The sequence below is a fragment of the Caloenas nicobarica genome, chromosome Z, assembly GCF_036013445.1.
Source record: "Caloenas nicobarica isolate bCalNic1 chromosome Z, bCalNic1.hap1, whole genome shotgun sequence".
Lineage (NCBI taxonomy): Eukaryota > Metazoa > Chordata > Aves > Columbiformes > Columbidae > Caloenas > Caloenas nicobarica.
Window position 1 is genome coordinate 67,685,183 of NC_088284.1, and position 25,014 is coordinate 67,710,196.

Sequence of the window (25,014 nt, forward strand, 5' to 3'; positions counted from 1 at the left end):
TCACCAAAAATTCGTGTGTGGCAAAATGGCCAGAATCTACTCTTTTGAATCACTATTACTGCACAACTTTGGCATTCCTCCAAATTGTCAAGTTCTCATCAGGTATTCCAGGTGAAAGGAATAAAAACTGATCAGCAGTGGAACAGAAACTGTTTATCTCAGCCTACAGATTTAAAATTACTTGTCCACGGTAGACATTGCCTCACCAAGGACAATGTTACCAGAAGTACTACAGAAACACTTCATTTCTATATTATTTTCTTCAGCCATACCCTTAAAATAAACCAGACAAAGAAATAAGAAATTGCTTACTGAAGTAATCCATCTGCTGGACCACCCAGGAGAACATCGGAAATTACTATTGATGTTTCACCATTTTCAAAATGAGGATTATCTCTGCCACCAGAAACTGCAATCCCAAATCCGCGTTTTGAATCCTTTGCAACAAAAACAAATACAACAAAAACAATTATAACAAAATTCAATTCCATCCATAGAAAGTTTGATAGAGAGAAGGAAGAGTAACATGAATGTTCCTGTAATGGCACTCTACCTAGGTATTATTTAAAATGACAGTTGTGTGCAGAGTTGCATAAATACACAGTACCTGTAGATTTATAAAGAATGAGTTTACAAACCCATGTAACAAGATGACATGTTCCTGTGTTCTAAAACCTCAGTCTACAGCCTTGTGATGGTGAGTAATTAAGCAAAGGACTCACTAACTTAGCCTGCATTTTGCTCTACTGGTTATTCATACGAAATTTATTGCTAGATAAATTATTTTTTGAGTGATGCCTAGGAAAGTGGACCAGCTTTTCTAGGATATTATCTTCACTATAATTGCTATCTAGTTTGTAACAACTACTTCTTGATCAAGCTAAACAAGATCATGGCTGATAACAACAAGCAAGCACTGAACTTGTGAATTCTCTATGATGAGGTTCAACAAGGCCAAGTGCCGGGTCCTGCACTTGGGTCACAACAACCCCAGGCAGCGCTACAGGCTCAGGGAAGAGTGGCTGGAAACTGCCTGGAGGAAAAGGATCTGGGGGTGTTGACTGACAGCAGCTGAACATGAGCCAGCAGTGTGTCCGGGTGGCCAAAAAGCCAACAGCAGCCTGGCTTGTACCAGAAATAGTGTGGCCAGCAGGACTAGAGAAATGATCATCCCCCTGTACTCAGCACTGGTGAGGCCCCACCTTGAATCCTGCGTTCAGTTTTGGGCCCCTCATCATAAGAAGGACATTGAGGTGCTGGAGAGAGTTCAGAGAAGGGCAATGAAGCTGGTGAGGGGCCTGGAGCACAAGTCTGATGAGGAGCGGCTGAGGGAGCTGGGGCTGTTTGGCCTGGAGAAAAGGAGGCTGAGGGGAGACCTTGTCGCTGTCTGCAACTACCTGAAAGGAGCTTGTAGCGTGGAGGGGGTTGGTCTCTTCTCTCAAGTAGCAAGTGGTAGGACGAGAGAAAGTGATTTCAAGTTGTGCCAGGGGAGGTTCAGATTGGATATTAAGAACAATTTCTTCACGGAAAGGGTTGTCAGGCATTGGACCAGGCTGCCCAGGGAAGTGGTGGAGTCACCATCCCTGGAGGTGTTTAAAAGGCATTTAGACAAGGTTCTTAGGGACATAGTTTAGTGCTAGAGTTAGGTTAGGTTATGGTTAGGCTCTATGATCCTGAGGGTCTCTTCCAACTGAAGTGATTTTATGATTCTATGATCATCCTCTCTCACAACCAATTATTTTAAATATGTAATTTCTGTGAAACTGGTCATCGTAGAAATATCAGATCCCTAAAAGCCCTAAGATAGCATTCACAACATCAGGGAAGTAAAAGGGTGCGAAGGAAGCATGTCTGTAACACTAGACCTGAGAACTGTTAGTGTAACTGAACTGCAGACAAGAAGGTGTGCAGAAAACCATACATTTTTTTAAACACACAGGTTAATTTTGTTAGTTATTTAACATAGTCCTCCTATCACTATAAAATACAAATTAAGCCACATTTAAACAAAATGTTTTAACATAGTGATAGTGGCAAAGTAATACACCAAATTAAAGTGGTGCTTTTCCCCCAGCTCACATCATATGCCAGCTCGTGTTCCACTAATGTCAATGTTAGATGGTTATTTCTTTGAGAAGGAAAAAAGTTTGGGGTTTTTTGTTTGGCTTTTTGTTCTTTTTTTTTTTTTCAACAGCATTTCACTTGCTGCACCTTAGTTTTACAGGAGACAGTCTGACGCTTCAAGCCAAAAGAGTACGAAATTTAAAATAATGGTAAAATTCATTGGTAGTGGCTGATGCAGCAAGTCCAATGGCCCTTTGTCACCTCAGCAGTATAAGCCTGTCTCAGAGGCAAAGAAATAGTGCTCATTTACAAGACATTCAAGATCTGAAAAGCTGGAAATTACAGGAACTAAGCTCTGTTATCTGCAGTGTTTCTCCTGTCTACCTCTGTAACCTGGAAAGAATCCTTTCTCAACAACTCAGCACATAAAACAGGCCATGTAGGAAAGATCACAATTTTAACTTACGTCATCAAGTTGAGTTCATTGCAGAACATGTAAAAAAACATACGCAGCGCCATACAGGTACTAACTGAACTCAGATCATCAGAACAGCTGGGAAGACCACCGTCACTGCACACATCCTGTGCCACGGCGTGGCAGCCTGGCCATTAGAGTACTCAGAAACAGAAGGTCTACTTTCTTTAACTCAACAGGACTCTAAGTAATGAGACACTTCCTACTTTCTTGGAAGAACTGTTAAAAGTGAGATCTATAATCCACATATTTTAGAAATTTTGATGACAGTAATTTTCCTCTAGATTCTAGACTGGTAGATATTAAAGCTTATAAAAAGAAATCAGTGGAATCATGTTCAGTGATTATTATAGAACCACGTGCTTTGTTTTTAAGTTTATTCAATGACGAATTTAGCTATGTGGCTGGCATGTGCTATATTGTACTGTAATTACAAAGACCAAACAGTAGCAAATACAGCACTTACATTGCTAATTTAATTTTAAAGAGTCATACTATTGTGTAACTAGCAGTTAAGCTTCAGCATGAAAAACATACCTGATTTGGACAACAAATTCAATCTATTCTGGACTCAGATATGCTAATAACATCTACTGTAAAACATACTTAGACTAAACCAGTGCATGAATATTTGAAAACTAAAAATATAACAGGCACTCACTCACCTTTTGTAAGGTCACAGTGTACTGTTCCCATATCAGCTCTTCCATGCCTGGGGCCTGTTGCACACAGAAACGAATTAGTAAACACAAAGCATACAACTATCTAAATTAAAATGTGAAATACCCCATTAAAACACATGTATAAAACTAATACATGTATTCTAATAACTTGGTAGAGTTGGTATGAAATGTATGTGTTTCAGTTAATGATGATTTTTCTCTAAAAAGACAAAGAATATTAATAGGTCCAGGGTGATAGAATCTCTTCAGATTTCACCATTTTAACAGCTCATTCTGATTTTCTGGAAAAGTCTCATTCAGCAAAATCATTTAATTCAGATCACACTAGCATTATATAGCCACACAAAATACTTAATACCTCTCCTTTCCAGTATGCAATAAGATTAGCAGTTGAAACTGAGGTTTTCAAACCAAACTAGCCTTCAGATCTTTTTCTTCATGTTCATGTGGATTTAACAAAATGTTTTGTCCACTGTGAATTACATAAATGAGTATTTATTTAGTTTCCTCTGATGAAATTAAATTTTACAGGAACACACCATGTATCACTATATAGCACTGGCATATCCATTTCTGTGACACTTCTCGGAAACGGGTTTTTTTTTTCCCCCCCCACATTTCCAGTTAAAACTGATCCTGAACTCATCAGTTTATGTTACATGATATAACCTGAAATCTTTCCAACATCACAGCTTAAAAATATAATACAGAATAATCACCCAGCTGTGATGCATCATATAGTACACAGCCAGACCCTTCAGTGCCTGCCCTGTAAAATGAGGAGAAAAATGAGCCACAATATTTGATGCACTGCAGAAGAAATATCCAGGCATTGCACAAGTATGTGTACGCACACACTCAAGCCTTAGGTTTATTCATCCTTAATGCCAAAAGTGGTCTTCCTTCTTGGAAAGCTAAGAGTTTGCTCAGAAAACTGATGTTCACACAGAAGCTCAGTTTTGACTCAGTCATCTTTTTAAAGGCATTTATGGGATTACTGGTAACTAAATTCCAAAACAACAGAGAGAAGTGGCACAAGAAGGATATGCCTGTACTTTAAAGTATGCCCTGTGTTTCCAGAGTAAGTCTTCTAGCAGTATAAAACTGTTTAGCGAGCTACGGATGCTGCTTCTTGAATGCAAAGAACCCCACAATGTATTCTTCCCGTGGATTCTGAGCACTCCAAAGAGGAACTAGGTTTGCATTTTCCATTGCACATTCATGTATTGAAAACCAAATTTATAACATAAGTCCTGCTCTGAGTTCCTGAGGGAATACACAAAACATTCAGCATCCTTACCAGGAATTTCACAACACTGAACGGTGTTAAATTTCCACTGTACTCTCAGAAAATGAATATTGCTCTCCAGTTTCCAGAACCTTTTGGGTCTAATTAAAAAATTCACTTAAAATACATGGAGAGGATGGCTTATATTAAAAATAATACAAGTAAGTATTTCTAAATTTCTACTTGTCTAGATCAGACAAGAATGAGTGGCGTTTAAACTGTTAGTATTAAAACACATATGTCTTGGGTCAATTAACTACTCTGCTGAAGCACATGGTGAAATAATTCTATCTGATATTTGCATTTAACCAGCTGACATGTCTAACTCTTCAACTAGCTGACACTGAACCCTCCATAAGTAAAAAATTTTTCCTCAACGAAGCACTTTTTCTGTGTTGCTGTGGTAAATAGAAGTGACTAGGCTTGCTTGTCTGGCACATATGAAAACATGTAAACAGTTTACCTACTACTGAACCTTGGCTACATCATCACTGTCCCACTTTTCTATATGGTATTTTTAAGCTTTGCAGAAAACCTGTCTGTGGTAAAGAAGGGCCTCAGTGTCATTTAAATTCCAGTTGGCTTAACTGAAGAAAGTTTTAGAACTGAAAGACAGTATCAATGACGGATAAAATCTGAAGGACAAGCAGATGGGTTCAAATTCTTTAGAAGCAGGGGAGATAGAAAACCTTTTTCCATCCTTCTCACTGTATAAAAGACTCAACAACTTACATGTGCAACAAGAACACCACTTAATTTCAGTCTGCATTGCATACAGTTCTTATGAGGACCACCTCCTAGCCCAAAATACTGAGTCCTGCTCTGCACAGGCAAAATAGCACGGCAGGTAGGATGAAATCTACAAGAGCTTACTACCTGTGGGGACAAAGAGCAGCACAGTTCCCTTACTCTTCCACAAACTCTACCACCAGGTCTTTTGATACACTACCTGCTAAAGGAAGACCTGAGAAATGACTACTTATTCAGTACAATACTGCAGAGAAAGGATGAAGGAAAGCACAGTAAAGCTATTGAGAGTGGATTTCTGGGTATGAAACAGGTAAACTTACAGGAATTCATTTCCAGAAAACTAGGCCTCCCATGAGCAGTGGCACAACTCAAAACCTTGTGCACAATTGGAGAGATGCATTGTGTAGTAAAGAAAAACATTGTAAACTAACAGAGTTAGGTTTATTTTGCTCTGACAAGTAAGTATCATGGTATCTGGTCACAAAAATAAGCAGTAAGAATGGAAGATAAACTACTGCCTACAGATGCTACAGTTAGGGTCTTGCAAGATGTTGAGCCTACAATATCATCTCATCTGTGCCTAGAAAAATTTCCTCATAGTATCAGTGACTGTCTCAGGTACTTTCTGTGTAAATTTTGAGGGGTTACTTTTAGCTTGAAACTGTTACTGAACATTCAACAAATCTAATTAAATAATTAACTTTAAAATTCATAAGCATTTGTTAAAGTAATACACTTTTAGAAACTGCTCCTTGCAAAACTTTCTCCCATTTGCTGTATGCTATGTTAGTGAAGGAAAGTACACAATGTACTTGCAAAGCTCATTTTGTGCAACACAATTACCAAGACAACAGAACTAGTTCTGCCATACTGATAAAGCTATGCAGGTTCTGTAACACAGTTCAGAGAACTGAATGGTCACCTTGGAAGCCAATAAGGCATGAAACACATCTGTACTCCCTCAAATTTCTAAGTAATAATCTCTTTAACATTATGAAATGTACTGCTGCTTGCCATTGCCATGATGCTAACCCACACTGACAGATTAATGGGGAAGATTGAGAGGGAGAGACTACAAATATTATAAATCATCAGTTGAGGACTTGATCGAAACTAAGATTGAAGTCTCCACCGCAATCACAACATTCCTGTATTCCACATCTAATAATATGACTCTCCTCTGAATGTGTCAAGGGATGGGTTACAAAAAGCCTCCATCACCTTGTCAATTTCTTCACACTTCATCTGTAAGGGAACACAAAGGGATACTAAACAGCCTGTGCATCCCTTATAGGATCACAATTTCACTGTAAGACTGCACACCAAAACACTGGAGAGAGAAAGGCAGGCAAAATGGTTAAAACCCCCACCTCCAATTACTAACAGTAACTGGTTTGCAAGTCTACCCAGGTTTCACACAGATAGCAGGCTACCTGCAGTAAGTGCAAATTACTGTAATTAGGTAGTCTAAATTCATTAGTGACTAAAGTCAGTCCATTTCTAATTAGAACACTGTAGTCAGGATTTGCTTAAATCTGCCTAATGCTCATATACCAAAATGACAGGTGCTTTCTACATACGCAAACCAGACTGCTTAACAGAATCTTTGGCAGGAAAGTAGTCGAAGTGCTAAAATCGTCTGTGTGCTACTAACAGGCAGCAGCTGTTGCAGCTCTCACTGACAGCCTTCAGAGATTTATGCAGTAACTTGCTACGGAGAGATCACTGAATACAACTTCCTCCACGCTGGGAGAAGAACAAAACCGTAAGACCTGCCACAGCAGTTATTTGGCTATAAAACTGAGTTAGAGAGGGGAGGAATATACAAGGGGAGGAGGGGAAGAAAAGACTTGGAGCAACATGCAACAAAAAGCAACTCACGTGCCCTTTCAAAATCCCCAACTTTTTGACTGCATGTGACCACATTCTCTGCAGAGCTTGAGCTGTCTTCATTGTTGCAGGATATAATCTGTGAGGGGATGCTGCACATCCCCGTCTTTTCATCTGTTTCCACCACTCAACAGGGTTATGTAATTCTAATACAATAGTGGCCTACATACCCAAACAAATCCTGCCATCAGTTTCACACAGAAACACATCAAAACCGCAGTAGGGAAACCTACGAGTTTAACCAACTCTCACTTTAAGGAACACCAGAAAGAAGCAGTACCATAATATTACATTTTTGTTTGTTGGTTTTTAAATTAAGTGTCAGGAACAAATTGATATGTAGCAAGTTATTCTTCTTCCAAGCACTTATGGGCTAACTCTACCAGGAACCTACTCGAAACTTTAAAAGAAAAAAGGTTTAAGAAGCACAGTGCAAATTATTTGAAAATTCGTATTCCAACTATAATATTTCGTAGTAAAAATTACCGCTTGTCTTGAGTAACACTGTGGTTTAGCAGCCTCTACCGAGTTTTAACAATTTAACTGCTGAATCCAGGAAGTCCTTATGCAGAAATAACTGTATACATGCCAGTAATCCTGTCAACTGCGTGTGCAAAATCACATATTAACACTTGCAGAACTGTGGATTTTGCTCCAGCAAGCAAAAAGGGAAAGAGAAACAAAATTATAAAAGCCGCAAATAACAAGACACTCCCTCTGCTCTCAAACATTTAGTAAAATATTTGTAAGAATGACAAGCTAATCATACAGCCAAACAGACGACTTCAGTGGGAAATAGGTCAAGCTATCAGTTCTGTGTATGCTGAAAAAAGGCTGTGAAATTTAAGCCTTAAGCGAACTTTTCACCTAGACTTTGTGTAAGTAAGTTTCACAGGCAGTGACAGATAGGAACACAGGCCAAGTTCAGTACACAATGCTAACTAAAATCTCCATCCCCATACTGCATTTTTCATTAGCGGAACATTTTTAGCTGCTTAAGAATTCAGACAGCAGTGGAAAATATTGGGGGGGGGCTGTTGTTTTTCATTGTTGTTGTTTGGTTTGGGTTTTTTTGGTTGGTTTTTGTTTGTTGTTTGGTTTTTGGGGGTTTGTTGTGTTTGTTTTTTCCATTTAAAATCAAGACTAAGCTCAACATCCTGCAGTTTGACTGTGACCCCCATCTCTGCACCAGCCAGAACTCAGATGAACACAGGCTTGCACCTCCAGCGCTGGGCTCCCGAAGGCCAACACTCTTTATCCTGCACCCAGGGGTCTGGGAGAAGCAAGCACACTGATACCAGCCTCTGACTGGGGCTTCCCATTTCGAGAGCACACATGCAGATGAAAGTAGTTTAAGAGTGTCATTAGAATTTGCTTAAAATAGTTCAGAATTTCCATCAACACTTCTAAAGAAGAAACTCATTCCTCTGAACAGACAGACCCACATTCACAGCTTCCAAGACTGTGTTTTAAATGTATTTATTTTAACAAAAACAGTAGGAAACAGAAACAAGTGTAAGGATATATTTGAGATCTCTCTAGCCCTGTCTCAGCTCTCCTCCTCCTTGCCTGACAGAGCTTCAACAGCACTCCAAACAGAGACATATCACCAAAAATATAAAAAGACTGTGATGACATAGAGAACAAAAATGGCAAAACATTGTCCTTGAGCTGTAGTGGTGATAACAGCAAGGACTATTCTTCCTTCATTTTGGATTGTCTTTTCTCTAAAGAAAAATGAGAAAGACTATCTATTGACTATGCTAAAATTTAAAAGGAATCTGAAGAGAAATTAAAAAAAAAAATCTGGAAGTCCAGGAATATTACTACAAGTTTTCTTGCATAGTCACAACAGGAGCTGTGAACAGACTGATGAGTTAACAGGAAGATGAAGACTTTTGCATTTGGATATTTCATTCTGGAGGAAAACAATTTTTCCATGATAGGAATTCCTCTTTTCATTTTTTTAAATTACATGGAAATAAGTTTTTTGAGCTACAAATAAGCACTATCCCAGATGCTGTCCTTTGACCTTACCTGCTTGTCTCTTTACAAAGAGTAAACTAAAGCCTAACTTCACCCCCAGCACAAGATGACAGACACAAGCCTCTCACATTTCACACCTAATTGACACCTATTATCCACAGACATTTCAAACTGAAACTTCTTGAAAGCAAGCTCAGCTCCAATGAAAGACACACACCTTAGTCCTTTGTGGGAATCTAACCAGACAACAACATGTTTATGAATCTTGTGAGGAAACATAAATAGAAAACTAAGCACGATGATCTGTTCTAGAAACTGGAACTGCAAAAAACAGCAGAACACCCAGAAAACTCAACAGAGCAACCTCAGAATGTCACAAGAAAGCCTTACAGCAGGAGGCAGCATCTCTCCACTTACCCAGGCGAAGAAAGCTTTCTTACCTCAGCATGATCTCCCCAGCAGAAAAGCTAACTACAAGTCTTACACCTAGCACTGTCTGTTTTAGTCTCTTCCTGTCTAGCCAGCAAAGAAAAACGGTGTTTCCTTACACATAATCTAGACAAGGCTGTGAAATAGACTTGTTGGCTCCATTATGGAAGTGCGCCGAAAAAGAGGCCCTTCTTCACCCCATCCCCTTCATTTGCTACCATGGATTTAAGCATAAAAACCTTGAAAGCTGAGTCCGGGTCTTCCCTAAAGAGACTCCCATACTGAAGATTATCAAGAACTTTCAAGTCTAACTGAAAGTCATCGACCTGTAAAGGATGGGGACAGAGGCTCTTCTAGCCACTGACAGCAGTAGCCAGCCAAGTAGCAGGACTCCAGACCTGCATCAAGACACTGGCAGCACACCTGGTCTCAAAGACCAGATACATTATCAGGGGATTCAGAAACTGCCTTCACATGTCACCTGCCTACATAAAGGCAATTACGACAGACAAAACTGGATGGCCCTAGATTTATTGACATTCAAAGATGCTGATCCACCTCACTTTCTGGAGGATGCCCGAAAGATCCCCTCAATAGACACTGGAGGCTGGCTGAAATAAAAAGCAATCTGTATGTGTATCAGTGTGTGGTGTGAAGGTCCATACCTCCTCTTTTTCAGCTGTAGGCCATAGTCTACCTAGGCTATTAACTATGAAAAGACAATCACATACGTAACACAAGCTGCATATCCAGAACCCACCAAGTGTTATTAATTAGCATAATTTTACCAGGCCTTTCCCCATGCAGTAAGGAAGGATGCTCAAGCCACTTTGGAGTAAGAAGGTTCTGAATGAAATGTTTTCATGAAGTATCTGCATATGGTATGGTAGACCTCTGATTAAGATCTAGAAGGATGAGAAAAACTATTTAGCCACGGCTGTTTTGCAACACAGCCAACATTCACAAAAAAGAGGTACCTCACTTTCTACCAATAAATGTTCTAATACAGAGAAGCACTTCCTACTTTTTTATGTAGGCTCCTGCACCAATACAACAACCCCCAGAAGAGCAACAGATCATCCTGAAAAAACAGGTTACCGGAATGATAAATGGCTCAGCTCAAAGGAAGAGAAGTGATAAAACATGGTTTGCAAAAAGATATCCTGTCGCGGTTGAGACGGACAAACGACATAGACCAAGTTCTTCCAGGATGAAAGTAGTAGATGCCATTTATTGCCACAAGTGCATTTTTATACAGTTTTACCAATTCATGTGTCTCTTCACTATTGGTTACAAGTTACAGCAGTAACATCTCATTGGCAAATTTTTCTATCATCAATGTTACTCTTCTACTCCCTTCTCTCTACGCGTGCATCCCTTCTCTCTCATGGGTACACCTTAATATCTCCGGATGGTCCTTTACTCCCATCTTTCTCACAGGCAGGCTTTAATATCTTCAAGGCTGATCTCTGTTCCCATGCTCTCCGTCAGGGAACCCACGGACCCACCATAGTCCCCCACAATATCCACTAGACATAATGTGCAGGTGCTCTTCAACAAGGCAGAAACTCCTTTATTTGATAAGTTGAATGTCATTATACAAAAACACAGGCATAACTTTCTAATGCAAAAAAGTGATGATGTCAAAAGACATTTCTTAATCATGTTTCACTTAGACAGTACACTATTCACTTCCTATAATTTGTAAATTCTACCTACAGCAGCACTGGCAAACACTACAATGTGTATTCCAGGCATTCAAAGACCAATGTTTACTTAAGGAGCATGAAAACTTTTAAAACCATCAAATGAGAACTGTTCACCAGAAAATAATGAAGGGGGTTTTTTGTGTGTTTTACTTCTTTTAAGGAACAGTTTGAATCCAGCAACACAACACCAACAGTGATTACTTGACACTGTGCTCAGCACTATCTCACTATGAATTTTGCTTCCAGTTAGCAAAACTACTCCTTCTTAAAAAATACCCAGTGCCAAGGTTGTAAGCTGAAGAGCCAGGAGCACCACAACTCTTGAGTCCAGCTATCCAGCCAGGAGCAGGGAAATACAAGGAACACAGAAAAAAAAAAACTTTTAATGCAAAATACAGGAAAATTAAAGTTCCTGAGTGGCTTTAAGGGTACCTAAGAGTATGAGAAAACATATTCTCCCCTGCTTGTTCATCCGTTTTTGATAAAACAAGAGATTACTACCCTCATGTATACACTTTACCCTAGCATATCCTGACAGACATGAACAGGTCATGTATCTTGTCTGTTTGCCCATATTCTAGAAAAAACATTTATGAAAGCTTTGCGAGTATTAATGTAATACTATGATATAATCTCATATATATTTTAAGATATATTAATAAAATATATTTTTATATACACACACTAAATATATCTGCCCTTGTAGTACAGATGAACAGAAAGCAAGTCTGCTTCTTTTTCCCTCTTGCTGCATATTAAAAAGCCATACAAGCACCAGGAGCTGCATTTCCATTTCGCACTGAACTTGCAGGGCACTTAGAAGTCTAGAGTAGATCAGCAAAACAAGCAGGAAATCTCACATTCCAGAAGAAACCCACCGAGTTTTTGACAAATTATTTTTTGCACACTGCAGGCAATCCACAAAAGCCAGCAAAACTTGAGAGCTAACTCGCAACTAACCCAGAGAGACACTAGGTGGTGCAGTGAATCTGCAACTCAGGCACTTCCCTGCCCGATAAAACAAGACGTTAAATACAGAATTTCTTTAGAGTTTGAGAATTTAGAATTACAACTTCGTGCTATTGCTTTGGCACACTGCATATTCTTACGTCTCTGAAGAAGTGGTTCAATATAGCAAATATCTTCACATATTTCCCAAACAGGTTGGCATTTGAGTGATTTTCATAAATAAAAGTTGTAGCAGTTAAAAACTTCTGAGAAAGGCCTAACATCTTGTTAGGCCAAAATCCTGTTTCAAAGTTTTCCTTTCAGACAAAAGATGACAAGAAATATGATGTTAGGTGTTTAGGTGTTCTTTGTTTTGTTTCTTTGATCTCAAGCACAGATCCTATCATCAGTCAAACAGACTTTTTTTTTTTTAAATTCCAGCTTTATTAAGTTTAAGTGCCTTTCCACCACAATTATTTCAAGAATTAATTGCACTGTTTGTACAAAGGAAATAAACATATTCCCCAAGCAATTTTATGTTCTGAAAAGAGAGAAACATCTGGTACTCCAAAGAGAAACGATGCATATTACTCATCAGTCACACCAAGACACCATGGAAATTGGTAGCTGAAAAATTCTAAACTATATTTTGAACCAATACTACATGACAGTTGCACCTACAGTTAGAAATACTACATTTTAGCACTAACAATAAAAATGAGAACTATAGTTACATTTTTGGAGTGAAGCTTTTTCTTCCAGGCTACTTTTAACCTGAACATAAGTAGTTTATACATGCAGGAAGTACCAAGAGGTCCTTTAAGGTCCTAATTCTGCTGATATCAAGGCATAATTTCTCGTTACACCAGAAAAGTGAAGCAACACACACTGGAATTTCCTCAAATTCATTCACTTGTATTTCACAGTACTTGTGATCTCTGCCAGTAAGAACAACAGTTAATCATTCCAATTCAATACCCAGGAATTACTCTAGGACAGCATGGTGCCTTTTAAAAACTATGAGGCTTCTTGAGCAACTATACATCTAACAACTGACTGTTCCCTCTTTTACTATTGGAAGGGGGTATACGCAAAAGCAGCCATCTGAACTGCTTTGATGGCATGCTACCAGGAGCAGGTCCTCATTTACCATTGGGGGTGGGGGTGAGAAGGGCTAAAAGCAGTATCTACCCACCAGAGTATAACCAATTCAATCACAACCTTTACATGCCATACAAATTTAAAACATACAGGCAAAATTTCTAAACGTTTCTGGGTTGGGGTGGAAGACACAAGCAGAGAGTTTACACTTGTTACAGCTGAATTCTACTGAGCTTAGATGCATACACATGCATCATCAAAACCCAGTACAATATCCCATTACAAACTAAACAAAAGCCTGTTCAAGACAGGGAGGGTACAAAAAAAAAAACCAACCAACACGCAACAAAAAAAACGAAACCCAAATGTTTGTATCCAAGACACAGCTGCAAGATAGACAGGTCTTACCTACTGAAAACCTAAAACTCATAAAAATATAGCTTGGATCTATTTCAGGAGCAAGCTCCCTTCACTATCTTTTGCCCAACAACAGTTTTGTCATTAACCTGGTGACATTATGCTGCGATTGTTCCAGTGCTTCCCCCCACAGGAAGCAAACAATTGTTCAAAATTTCTGAGGGAACAGCATCAATTCAAATACAAAATTGCCATTTTGGAGAAGAAAACAGATCCCATGTCCAAAAAAAAAAAAAAAAAAGCGGGGTGGGGGGAGGCAGCAAAAATGTTTTAAATTATTTTGGGTTTTGTTTTTTAGAAAATAATTTCTGCCTCTTCAGAAAAAATACTGTAGGAACTAACACTTCTTCATCAAATTTTTCTTCCTTTTTAGATGTTGCTTCACAGAGGAAAGCCAGAAACTGTTTTTCCCAAGTGTTCTGGGACATGCAGCACTAGCCTTGGAAACACTAATTTAATCTCCCACAGGTGTTGAAGGGGTTCTACAGAAAAGAACAAACCTCACCTCTTGGGCAGATGGCATGTGCCAAGTCTTGCAATAAAGTGGATTTCCCCTCCACCCCTTTTAAAAAAAACATAGCAAGGCTTCAGGAGATAAAAACCTGGAAGCCAAGCAGTTTCAGCTGAAGATCAAAATTAATCTAAGCAAAAGGCTAACAGATCGATTATATTTGTTTATGTGGCATATGTATATACACAGTGGAAAGTGAAACGAGTTTATTTACTGTTTTGTTTTCTGAATGGTTTTCCTAGGCTTTCACTTTGTCACAGAGACTAAGGTGTCTTTGTCTCTTCGTATACACTAAGAGAAGGTAACACCAGTGAAGGGACACTAAACTTTCAGTTCACCTTATCAACAACTGCTTTAAAGACTGTCTCTGACTTAACTACCCCCATTTACTTTAATTGTAAAACCTAACATATTTCTTTCCAGGCACACTGTTTTGGTACCTTCTGCTCCTAAAGATGTCCATGCAAGTGAGGCCTGAGAATAGAAGTGCTCAAGCAGTTCGTGTACAAGCTAAGTTCAAGAGGACCATCTTTTGCTTGGCATCATAAAAAAAGTGTTTGTTCTGATGTATTTGCAGTATCAGGATTTGACAGAGAGGTAAATTCACTAGCATAATCAATTTCACTGTGCTAGATAAACTAATTTAAAAAACCAAGTCAACCATGAAAAATAAAAATGGAGCCACCATTCCTTAAGTGTCTCATTTCAGATTCAATTACTCCCTGCAGCCAAAGCACAGCTTTTACTCTCGCAGCGTCTTAAAATAAAAATTTGAAAGGAAAAAAAGAGGCACCATATGCATTACATGGTCCAAGGCACTCATTACAATTTTGTTCAGCTGCAGTGATACATCTTCTACTGCTACTGTTTTTAAATGCTTTTGCTTCCTGCACCCACATTCAAAGAGAAAACCAAACAAAAGTGACTAATTCTACCATCAAGCAACTACTGGTGAGAAATCACATTTCTGCCATTCCACGGCCCTTACAGACTCTGTGACTGCATAAACTTTGTTATGCACCAACTACAGCTCCAAAATTTGAGGAAAACAAGCTGGGTACCTGTCTACTACTTTATGTAACTGGTTTTTAAAAAGCCATTTCACTGCTGGGATACAATACGATAAGGTCAGCATTTATATTTAATCATCTAGTTATAATGCAAGACAATGCAAAACCGTGTACAATTGTTAGTTTCTGAGCTTAGTCCCAAACCAAACTAGATATTTTTCCCTGTTAAGGTTTCTAGTATTCTTTGTTCTAATTCTATTAATAGAAGAATGATATGCCGTATTCTTGGAAACATTTTGCTTTTGTTCCAGCATTCCTGTGGCAGTAAGATTGCATATTGTCACATTAGCTTTCTTTTTTGGCTGACAGAAATAAACTTCAATATGGTTCTGTATAATGCTTTAAGTCTAATGGTATATTTGACCCCATCTAAGACTAAAACCCATTAAATTCACACAATACAAGGTATTTAATACAATTATCAATGCCATATCACAAGCCTCACAAAACAAATGTCAAAGAGGTCACTGACACACGAAGGTAGATACAGAAAACCTTCAAATGCATTTAAATGTCTATAACAGTAAAAACATAATTCAAATTTCTGTTAAAGAATTTTAAATTGACAATTCAAAAGATATAAATCTTTATGAAATCAAGCAGTTTTGAAGTTGTATGTTCACCATCATTCAGATGTGCGCTACAACAGCTTGATTCATTCACCAACTCTTACAGAGATACTAATTGCACTAGTCAGCATACTGAAACTACAGACTGCTCTGCTGTCCTCGTTTTACAAGGAGATCCCCCCTTTTTTCTAGTCACAGTAGTCATAACGCTCTGCTTTCCTTTTCTTCTGCCACCATGCTCCTGCCCTCTAAGCCTCAGGCAACTCACCCGCGCCTCAAGACGCTCAACAGCCTACTCCGTCATGCCAGAAGGCATCGCCGAAGTTCACCTCTAAATTTTAACATCTCTCACACATCCCTAAAATGAGAGCAAAATCTGTTGCAAAAGAGAGTTCAGTAATATTTCTGTCATCCATACAGCAGGATGTATGGATGCAAATGCAAATCTGGGGATTGCATTTGAAGGGTTTGGGTCCATAAGTCTTATACTGATATCCTTCCCAGTACATTTGGAAGAAGAGGAAACAAACAAAGAAAAAACCCCTATAATCCAATATAAAGTTGTGTTACACTGAAACTTACCACATACCTGGTGACACTGGGAAAAACACTTTGAGGTAAGAAAACAGGAGGGCAGATGAGAGTGGCAAAATTCAAGTGTTTTCCATTCCTTCTCCTCAATTCTTTTGCAAGGTTTGACATGAAGCTGAAGTGTATCATGCAGTTATATACTAGTGTATGACTTTGGTAACATCCAAACATCTTGTTATAAAGAACATTTCAGACACCTCTCGACTTATTTCAAAACTAACCATTTTCTTTAATATCAAGATAGCAACTTTCACTTGTCTTATTCATTCCCTAAGTGTTAACCTGAGTACATCTGCAGCTGGTCTTGCTTCTTTTGAAAGGATGACAGTAGAACCATTTGAAACTAGAACCCTTGATGCAGTCTTTCTACCAAGTCAACAGTTCACATGCATGTAACATCAACGTAAGGAACTTGAGGCTTTGCTCCAGCCATTTAATGAAACCAAACCGACACATCCCTGTGAAACAGTGCCATTTCCACCGAACTGCAAACTGAAGTCCTCAAAGGATAAGCTGACCAGAACAAGATCAGAAGAGTGACAGAAGAAATTTTATTCCTCCTTCCGCGACCATTAGCCACTTTCATAAATCACGAGGCTTTGAAAAGGATTGAGAAAGAAAAACAAGAGGATGCTTTTGCATATGTGGCTAAAAGGAAATTAAACATCTCAGAATCATTAAGGTTTAGAAATGCTTCCATTAAGTTACCACCCAGAGCACAGCTCACTTTGGTAGCCACTGAAAACTCACTCTCAACCGAGATTCAGAACAGAAAGTTTTCTTCTTGTGGTTTGAACCACATAAAAGAGCATTATACACTTCAAAGACCTTCTGACATACAGAGCAGAAGCAAACTATGATGAAGTATTCTGTTTTTTTCCCATCCAAAAGAAGTTATATACGTGCCTATAGACAAACAGACTTTACAAAAGGTAAGAAAAATTTAACCCCATTTCAAATAATTATGATCCGAGGGTTTTAGTCCATCCTTATTGCTGCAGAAGACATCAGGAAAGCCAGTAAAGAAAGCTTGGAAAAGAACAGAAAATTCAGTCAAATTATTACAACAGGCAGAGAAGTTAATGGATGAAATTTAATGAATGGAATTCTATAATTTAACACCATAGCAATGTTAAAATTAAAGTGGCATTATAATAATCTGTCAAACAAAAAGCCTCACAGAAAATGACAAAACATATTCAAGGCATTCCCATATGTCAGACTAGATTACAAGTATTTCACACACACCAGCAGGACAGCAGACTGATGTACCAACTCTCGTGCAGGCTTTTCACATTTAACCAGTAGTTTAGCAATGGTGTCTGAGACACATGACTGAAGATCTCTCCACCTTCTTCCCCCATCTAAACCCACCCTTAAACCTTTTAAGTGCAATTGGCACTGTGCACAAATAGCTAGGGAAGCATAACTGCCAAAGGAGAATCGAATGCATAGCAGCTATTGGAAATGCCAACAGGCATCCATCTGCAATCAACACTATGTCTTTAGAAGTCTGATCCCAGGGTTTTTGCAGCCTCATCTACTGTAACACATCCTATCGAGATAAAGCACGTATAATATTTGACAACTCTGTCAGCAACTGAAAAGGAGTTCCTGCCAAAGTACTGGCTCAGGAACAACCACCCTACTTTTATGCTAAACTGCAAGACTTTCAAGAAACTACGGGTGTTGCAAGATAAAAAAATACAGCCAAAATGTAGCTGTTATGTAGTCCACAGACGAAACAATGCAAGTACAATTATACACACAAACAGAAGTTCTGACAGTATCATCTAAGGAGTGAACACACCAATCAGCTATGCTACTGTCACTTCAATTGCTTTAAAGAGGTATCAGCTTGACTTTGAACAGAATAACCAAAACCACTGACCACTTATTGTTTTCCTAAGTAATTTTTATTCCAGAAATAAAGTAACAACAACAACAACAACAGTTAACTGTTTTTCATCCTGTTCTGCAATTCTTCAAAAAGCCTCTGAAACACTAGACAGGAGAATACTCCGCCCTGGCCACTAGAAGAAACCCACATTATCCAGATTTTTGCAGTACTGGAACACAGAAAGAAGAGCAACCAGTGCCAAGCACTGACTCTGGCAGCATGCTGCTCTGTTCAGTCAATAGCCAACAATTTGCCTCTCACAGCTTTGTTTGTGGAGCCTGGAATGACAGTCTAGCTGGACATTCTGCATTCTCTCTGAAAAGCTCATACTAAGAATCATAATGGGTAAGCATCCAAAATGCTTTCCCATCACAGAACAGGCATGCATGTGCAAGGGAAAGACATAGCAGGCTGATGGGTGTATCAGTTCTTGTAGCTGTATAAGGAAGTTGTCGGATCACACCCATTTTTCAAGAAGTTTTTTCTTTTTTGATAATTTGTCTTTTCTTTTTCCCACAAGAATTTATCTGAAATCTAGTTTTGAAACACACAGTAACGTTAATCAGATCTAGAAATTCCAGCAGCAGAATATGTAAAACGATACTGCTCTCTGATTATTTAATAGGGCACAATACACAGCACAAACACCTGGAAAGCTGCTGACAACCATCTGTATGTTTACTTAACTGCTGCCACTGTAGGCCTGGAAGGACCATTTTCTTCTTTACTGGATTTTTAAGTTACTGGGTAGAGATGCCTGGAGGGTTCATGAAGACATCTCTCCTCCTGTTTAGTAAATTAGATGATTTATTCTCACATAGCACCAAGAGTAATTGCATGTATGTATTAGTTTCCACTGTACGTTCCAGCTGAGATGCATTCAGGGACACAATTCTGCCTTAAGGCTGGTATTTGCAGTCTGTCTTATCAGCATGGATCACAAAAAAATTATTGGCTAGTTCTTCATTTTTATGGTAAGAAATACATTCCAAATACAGATTTAAAATACAAAGTGATTTTAAGTTTATTTGCAATTTTAACATGACCATGAATGTCACCGTACTGTTTTGCTCATAACCTATATACAGGTCACTCAGAAAAGAAATTCCCTGCAGCGATCAATGACTTCAGCATCCTAAGAAAATAATGCAACTTATGACTTTCTGTTACCCAAAGGACTCAAAAAATGTTTCAATTGTCAGCTGAATCTTCATTTGTGTTATATTTCTAATAATCACAAGCTGTGAAAAATTGAATTCCTAAAACTGTAGCCATAAATTTTACATTGTTTACATAGCTTTGTTAGGAAAACAAAGATGAAACTAGAAGTCATAGCTGTAGTAGCTCTCAGATTATTTTTCTGTCTTTTTCTACAAAATAAAGAACAAACTGTTGTCTTTGTAAAAGAAACAGAATTGTGGTCTTTAGTAACTGTAATATACGGAACATAACCATTGCAGGAGCCACACCAACAATTTCTCCCTCCTTAAGTTTAGTTCACACAGGAAACATGAGCTTTCTCAGTCTCAAACAATAGGCAGGAGAAAAGATCAGCCAAAACTCTGTTTCTGCTGACAGAGAAGCTGCCACTGAATTCATAGCCAACACAGCATATTCCCATACTGCATAGACTCACAGCTGTGAAATAAAAAGAAGCTGTATCCAAACCATTTAATTCTATTTCTTTACATGAAAGGCATACCCAAAGACCTCATACATTCATTAGAAACCTGTCAACCTTTTTTTTTTCTTTAAACATGCATTTTCTCCACAGAGAAGAGAAAGTTTGTGGTATAAATAGTGAAGTACAAAAAAGGGCGAAATCTTCGATCAAATCAAGCCAACAGAAGTGTCATCATTAACTTCAAAAGGGCAAGGATTCTACCAATAAAAGCAGGTCCAAAAAATGTTGGTATTTGAAACAAATGGGAGGAGGCTGACAGCACAATCTACCAGTACACCATTTGCTGAAATATACTACAAGGTGTCTTCCTTCAGGAACCATTCCATACTCACTCTAATTTAATTTAAATGAAGTATTCAAGCAATAGCCATGTAAAGTGTATGTCTAAAGTATGCAACTGTAAATAAAAGCTCTACAACTACTATAGTTCACACATGCAGAGTCAGGCTTTCCATCCATCTCATGTCAACATATTTAAACCTCATCGAGGCAAGTCACCAACACATTGTCAGATATTTATGGTTCTCTCACCCGAACCATCAGCAAATGACTACACCTACTTAGTAAACGTATTCCAGCAACAGAAGTGTCAAATACAATGGGATCTGTGTCAAAGAGCTTACACCATGGATTCTGAACAGATGAAACAGACAAGTAGAGAAGATGATGAAGATAACAGAACGTGAAGGGTGGAGTAAGACCGAGTTAATTCGGATCAACTGCACAACCTTTTATATTTAAAAACAAAGCACACACCCCCTGCCCCCCAACAAAACCCACACCACACAATCTGGAGATAATCACATAAAAGGAAGTGGTTCACTGACGGCAAATAAATACCCCTAACATGTGCAGTATGGGATATTGGAAAACACACAAAGACTCCGCACACAAAAAGGATACTTACAGTAGGAATTACTCTCCAAGCCACAAAACTACGAAGCATAAATAACTTATCCTTATGGCTTCTATCCACATTTTAGCAGGGGTGGGGGAGATGACTACAGATGAATTCAAGTTTCCTGCAACACCACACACACTGCACTGCCTCTCCAGTCCCGACAGGTGCTGCCTGCTACTGCTCTGTGTTTGTGGCTACACGGATTACTGCAGTTCAGCAACAGGTGTAGGAAAACACCTCTTCTCATAAAAACTGAACAGCCTCTAAACACCAAACCAACAACGATGCAGGGGGCAGGGAGAGGGAGGATTTTCTTTTTCGAACTTGGGAGTTTGTTTCTCCACAGAAACAGGGATATTCCTGGTTAAAACACTGACCTGCATCCTGGGCGCAACCAGTATTTAAAATATAAAATTAAGGTTTGTCTTCTGGCGTTCAAGACACAAGAAACAGAGCGGCGAGCCCACGCACCGACACGCACAAGGGAGCTGAACGCCCCTTTGCTCCTGCCTGCCAGCCTGGAGCTTCCCGCTCCGATTTAACCGAAAAAACACGGGATCTCCACCGCGCTTCGGCTCCAGCAGTGACCCCGGCCAGCCCGAGGCAGCGGGACCCAGCCGAGCGAACCCGACTCCCGCCCCAACCGCGACCACCTCCTCCTCACAGCCGCGGCCTCTCCGCCCGCACGGCGGGGGTCCCGGCCTGGCTCGGAGGCGGCGCCGCGGCGGCCACCGGGACCGTTGAGCGGGTCTGAAAGGCCCGTTAGCACCTGTAACTGCCACACGCAGCGCCAGACACGCCCCCGCCCCGGCCCCGGCCCCGGCCCACCGCACTGCCCCGCCCGCCCTGCCTCCTGCCGCGGGGACACTACCATGGCCGCGGCCAGGGGTGCCGGGGGGCGAGCCCGGCAGGAGGAGGAGCACGGTGAGCGAGTGGGAGGCTACCGACCTGCTCCGCCCCCCCCGCGGGCTGCCGTGGTTCGCTCCCGGCGGAGCCCTGCGTCGCTCCCATAGTAACATCGCCCGCCCCGCCGCGGGGCCGCTGCCGCCCGCGGCTACCGGCGCTAGCGGTCAAATCCGCCAGCGCCGGGCATGCTTCTCCCCAACCTCGGCCTCGCTGCCCGGGAAAGGCCGGAGGAAACCGGTCGAGCCTCTGGCCGGCGGGAGAGGCGCGGCGGGGGCGGCCGGAGCCCGTCAGGGACAAAGGCGGCACTGAGGAGCCCGCCACAGAGCGACTTTGTACTGCCGGGGCCCGGCCGCCCTCAGCCGCCAGCCAATCAAGCCCGCAAACGCCCCGGGGCGGCGGAGAAACATTTTCATTCTCCCTGGGAAGAAAAGAATTGTTATTCTCCATTTACAAAAATATTTCTTGTATTCTTGCCCTTGGCAGCGGCCGGTTGCTGACGCCTGTCACCGGGTAAACGGGAGAGATGGGCCCGCGGTCCCGGCCCACGCAGCATTTCTGGCGTGAGGCTCTCGGGCAGTGTCCACAGCTGCTTTGCCAAACAGAAACGCACCGGTCATTTCTACCTTTTCTGTTCGTGTGTTTTGAGGAGGATAGGGATTCAAAAGCCACCCCCTCCACGCAATGGCTTCCCCAAGTCTGCAGCCTCGGTCGGGTTCCCCTCCCACCACCTAACAGCCCTTCCACATCAGTCTCACAGTCAACACTGCTGCTTTTAATTCAGAGGCTGAATTCCTCAGTTGAGGCCGTAATTACATATTTTTAAAAAAGCATGTTCTTGAGGTACCAGTATTCTCGAGAGCTTGCAGAAATGATGGTCACTAAAAGCACTAAGGAGAAGACCGGCAGAAGTTCAGAAATAAAGATTTCTTTCCCAGTGCTACTGTCTTCCTGGAGTTACATTATTTTGGGTGTATGAGCCAATACTTGAATCAATTCTTGGAAGGAAGAAAAAAAAGAATGAGGACAAACTGTAAGGGAAGCGCTTTCTCAGGCCAGTACTTTAAAAAAAGAATGCAAACAGCATGTTACTTTGTATGGCCTACCCTCAAATTTAGAGAGAAAAATGCCAAAGCACACACTTAGCTCTTCTTTCATCTGGTCCCTCCTCTCAGTTTTACAAGAGAGGGTTACCATCCAACTTTTGTTTGAACACTAGCCGTCTGGTATACCACCAAAGTCCACCTGGAAAAATGAAGTGTAGGGGGCCAGGCTCCTCATGCACATGGGGTACTGTCATAGCATCTGGCATTGAGAATTGGTCCATGAGACACAGCAGGACAAGGCAAAACAGCTGCCACTCTCTGCACCACTGAGTGCTTCTGCACCTCTCTGCAAACTGGAGGCAACTTCCCAAAGACCGAGCACTGACTGACAACATCAGCATAGGGTATTACACCACAGCGTCAGCAGAGAAAGCCACTGTCCAATACGTAGCTCCTTGAAGTGACAAGACACAACAAAAACAACATGAGCTGGTATTTGCTCTGGTAGGATATTGTAGGATTTTCTGAAGACTGCATAGCTGCAGACAAAGTCAATTTTTGTATTTAGCTGGATAGCAGTAACTTTTTCAAAGGGAGCAGTTGCCAGGCTTAAGGTGGGGCAGGGGAAAGAAAAGCCATTAGATCCCTGCAACTGCATTCTCTTAACACACATACCAAGTTTATGGCAGCATAAAGCAGGGCAGCAGCCTCCTGCAGCCATCTCCCTCCACACAGGCTCTGGCAGAAGATGCAGAGCTAGCACTCCTGATCCCCTCCCAGCCCGCTGGAGAGTGCAGGCAGTGCCAGTCAGAACAATGTAAGGCTCTGCCTGTCCTTTCCAAGGCCGAAGATAGTTACTTCTTGTTCCAGATAAAAGTTTGGTTTGGCCCAAAACCTCCTTTTGGCATGTTCTGTGACTTCATTAAAGCCACACGGTATTAACACTAACAGCGAGGTTATCAGGCTATATCTCCCCAACCTGTAGGGCAGCAAGCAAGGTTAACACAGCTAGCCTGAGCTAAGATACAGGAACCGACCACAGTTACGCAAGCAAAGTAGGCTGGTTTTCAACCGCTTACCACAAATTGTCACCTGAGAATGGCTTATCAGTTAGTTTCAATTCACTTTCCAGAAAAAACAGACAATTACCTGGATGGAAAAAAAAAAAAAATCTACCTGGATTTCCTTAAGGCCTTTGACATGGCCCCCTACGACATCCTTCTCTCTAAATTGGAGAGATATGCATTTGATGGACTGTTTGATGAATGAGGAATTGGCTGGATGGTCACATCCAGAGGGTAGTGGTCAACAGCTAAATGTCCAGATGGAGATGAGTGACAGAGGGTGTTCTGCAGAGGTCCATACTGGGACCAGTACCTTTTAATGTCTTCATCAGTAATGTAAGGATCAAGTGCACCCTCAGCAAGTTTGCAGATGACACCAAGCTGAGTGGTGCAGTTGACACACGTGAGGGATAGGATGTCATCCAGAGGGACTTAGAAAAGTTTGAGAAGTGGGCCCATGTGAACCTGCATCTGGGTCAGGATAACCCCCAGTACCAACACAGGCTGGGGGATGAAGGGATTGAGAACAGCCTTGCAGAGAACGACTTGGGGGCACTGCTGGATGAAAGTTTGGACATGAGCCGGCAATGTGCACTTGCAGCCCAGAAGGCCAGTCATGTCTTGGGCTGCATCAAAAGGAGTGTGGCCAGGAGGTGAATGGAGATGATTCTGCCCCTCTGTCCTGGTGAGACTCCACCTGGAGTCCTGCTTCCAGCTCTGGAGCCCTCAGTACAGGAAAGACATGGGCCTGTTGGAGAGGGGCCAGAGGAGGCCACAAAAATGACCAGAGGGCTGGAACAGCTCTGCTGTGAGGACAGGCTGAGACAGCTGAGCTTGTTCAGCCTGGAGAAGGCTCCAGGAGACCTTATTGCAGCCCTTCAGTACTGAAAAGGGGCCTATAAGAAAGATGGGGACAGACCTTTTAGCAGGGCCTGTAGTGATAGAACAAGGCGTAATGACTTTAAACTAAAAAAGAGGAGATTCAGGCTAGACATGAGGAAGAAATTTTTTTACAATGAGGGTGATAAAACACTG

The 25,014-nt window shown here is 40.9% G+C and overlaps 1 protein-coding gene across 4 annotated transcripts in view; it reads right to left on the reverse strand.

Moving 5' to 3' along the window:
• The window catches only part of TJP2 (tight junction protein 2), a 64,020-nt gene that overhangs the window by 20,213 nt on the left and 18,793 nt on the right, over positions 1–25,014 (reverse strand). For 3 of the 4 annotated variants that reach the window (XM_065657895.1, XM_065657894.1, XM_065657893.1), the window contains 2 exons: positions 3,205–3,258; positions 313–437 (listed from right to left, as the gene is read on the reverse strand). In XM_065657895.1, coding sequence (XP_065513967.1) covers positions 313–437; positions 3,205–3,249 — 170 coding nt within the window. In that variant the 5' untranslated portion in view covers positions 3,250–3,258. Of the gene's footprint in view, positions 1–312; positions 438–3,204; positions 3,259–21,914; positions 21,956–25,014 lie in introns of those variants that run through there. The other variant, XM_065657892.1, reaches the window with a different exon arrangement.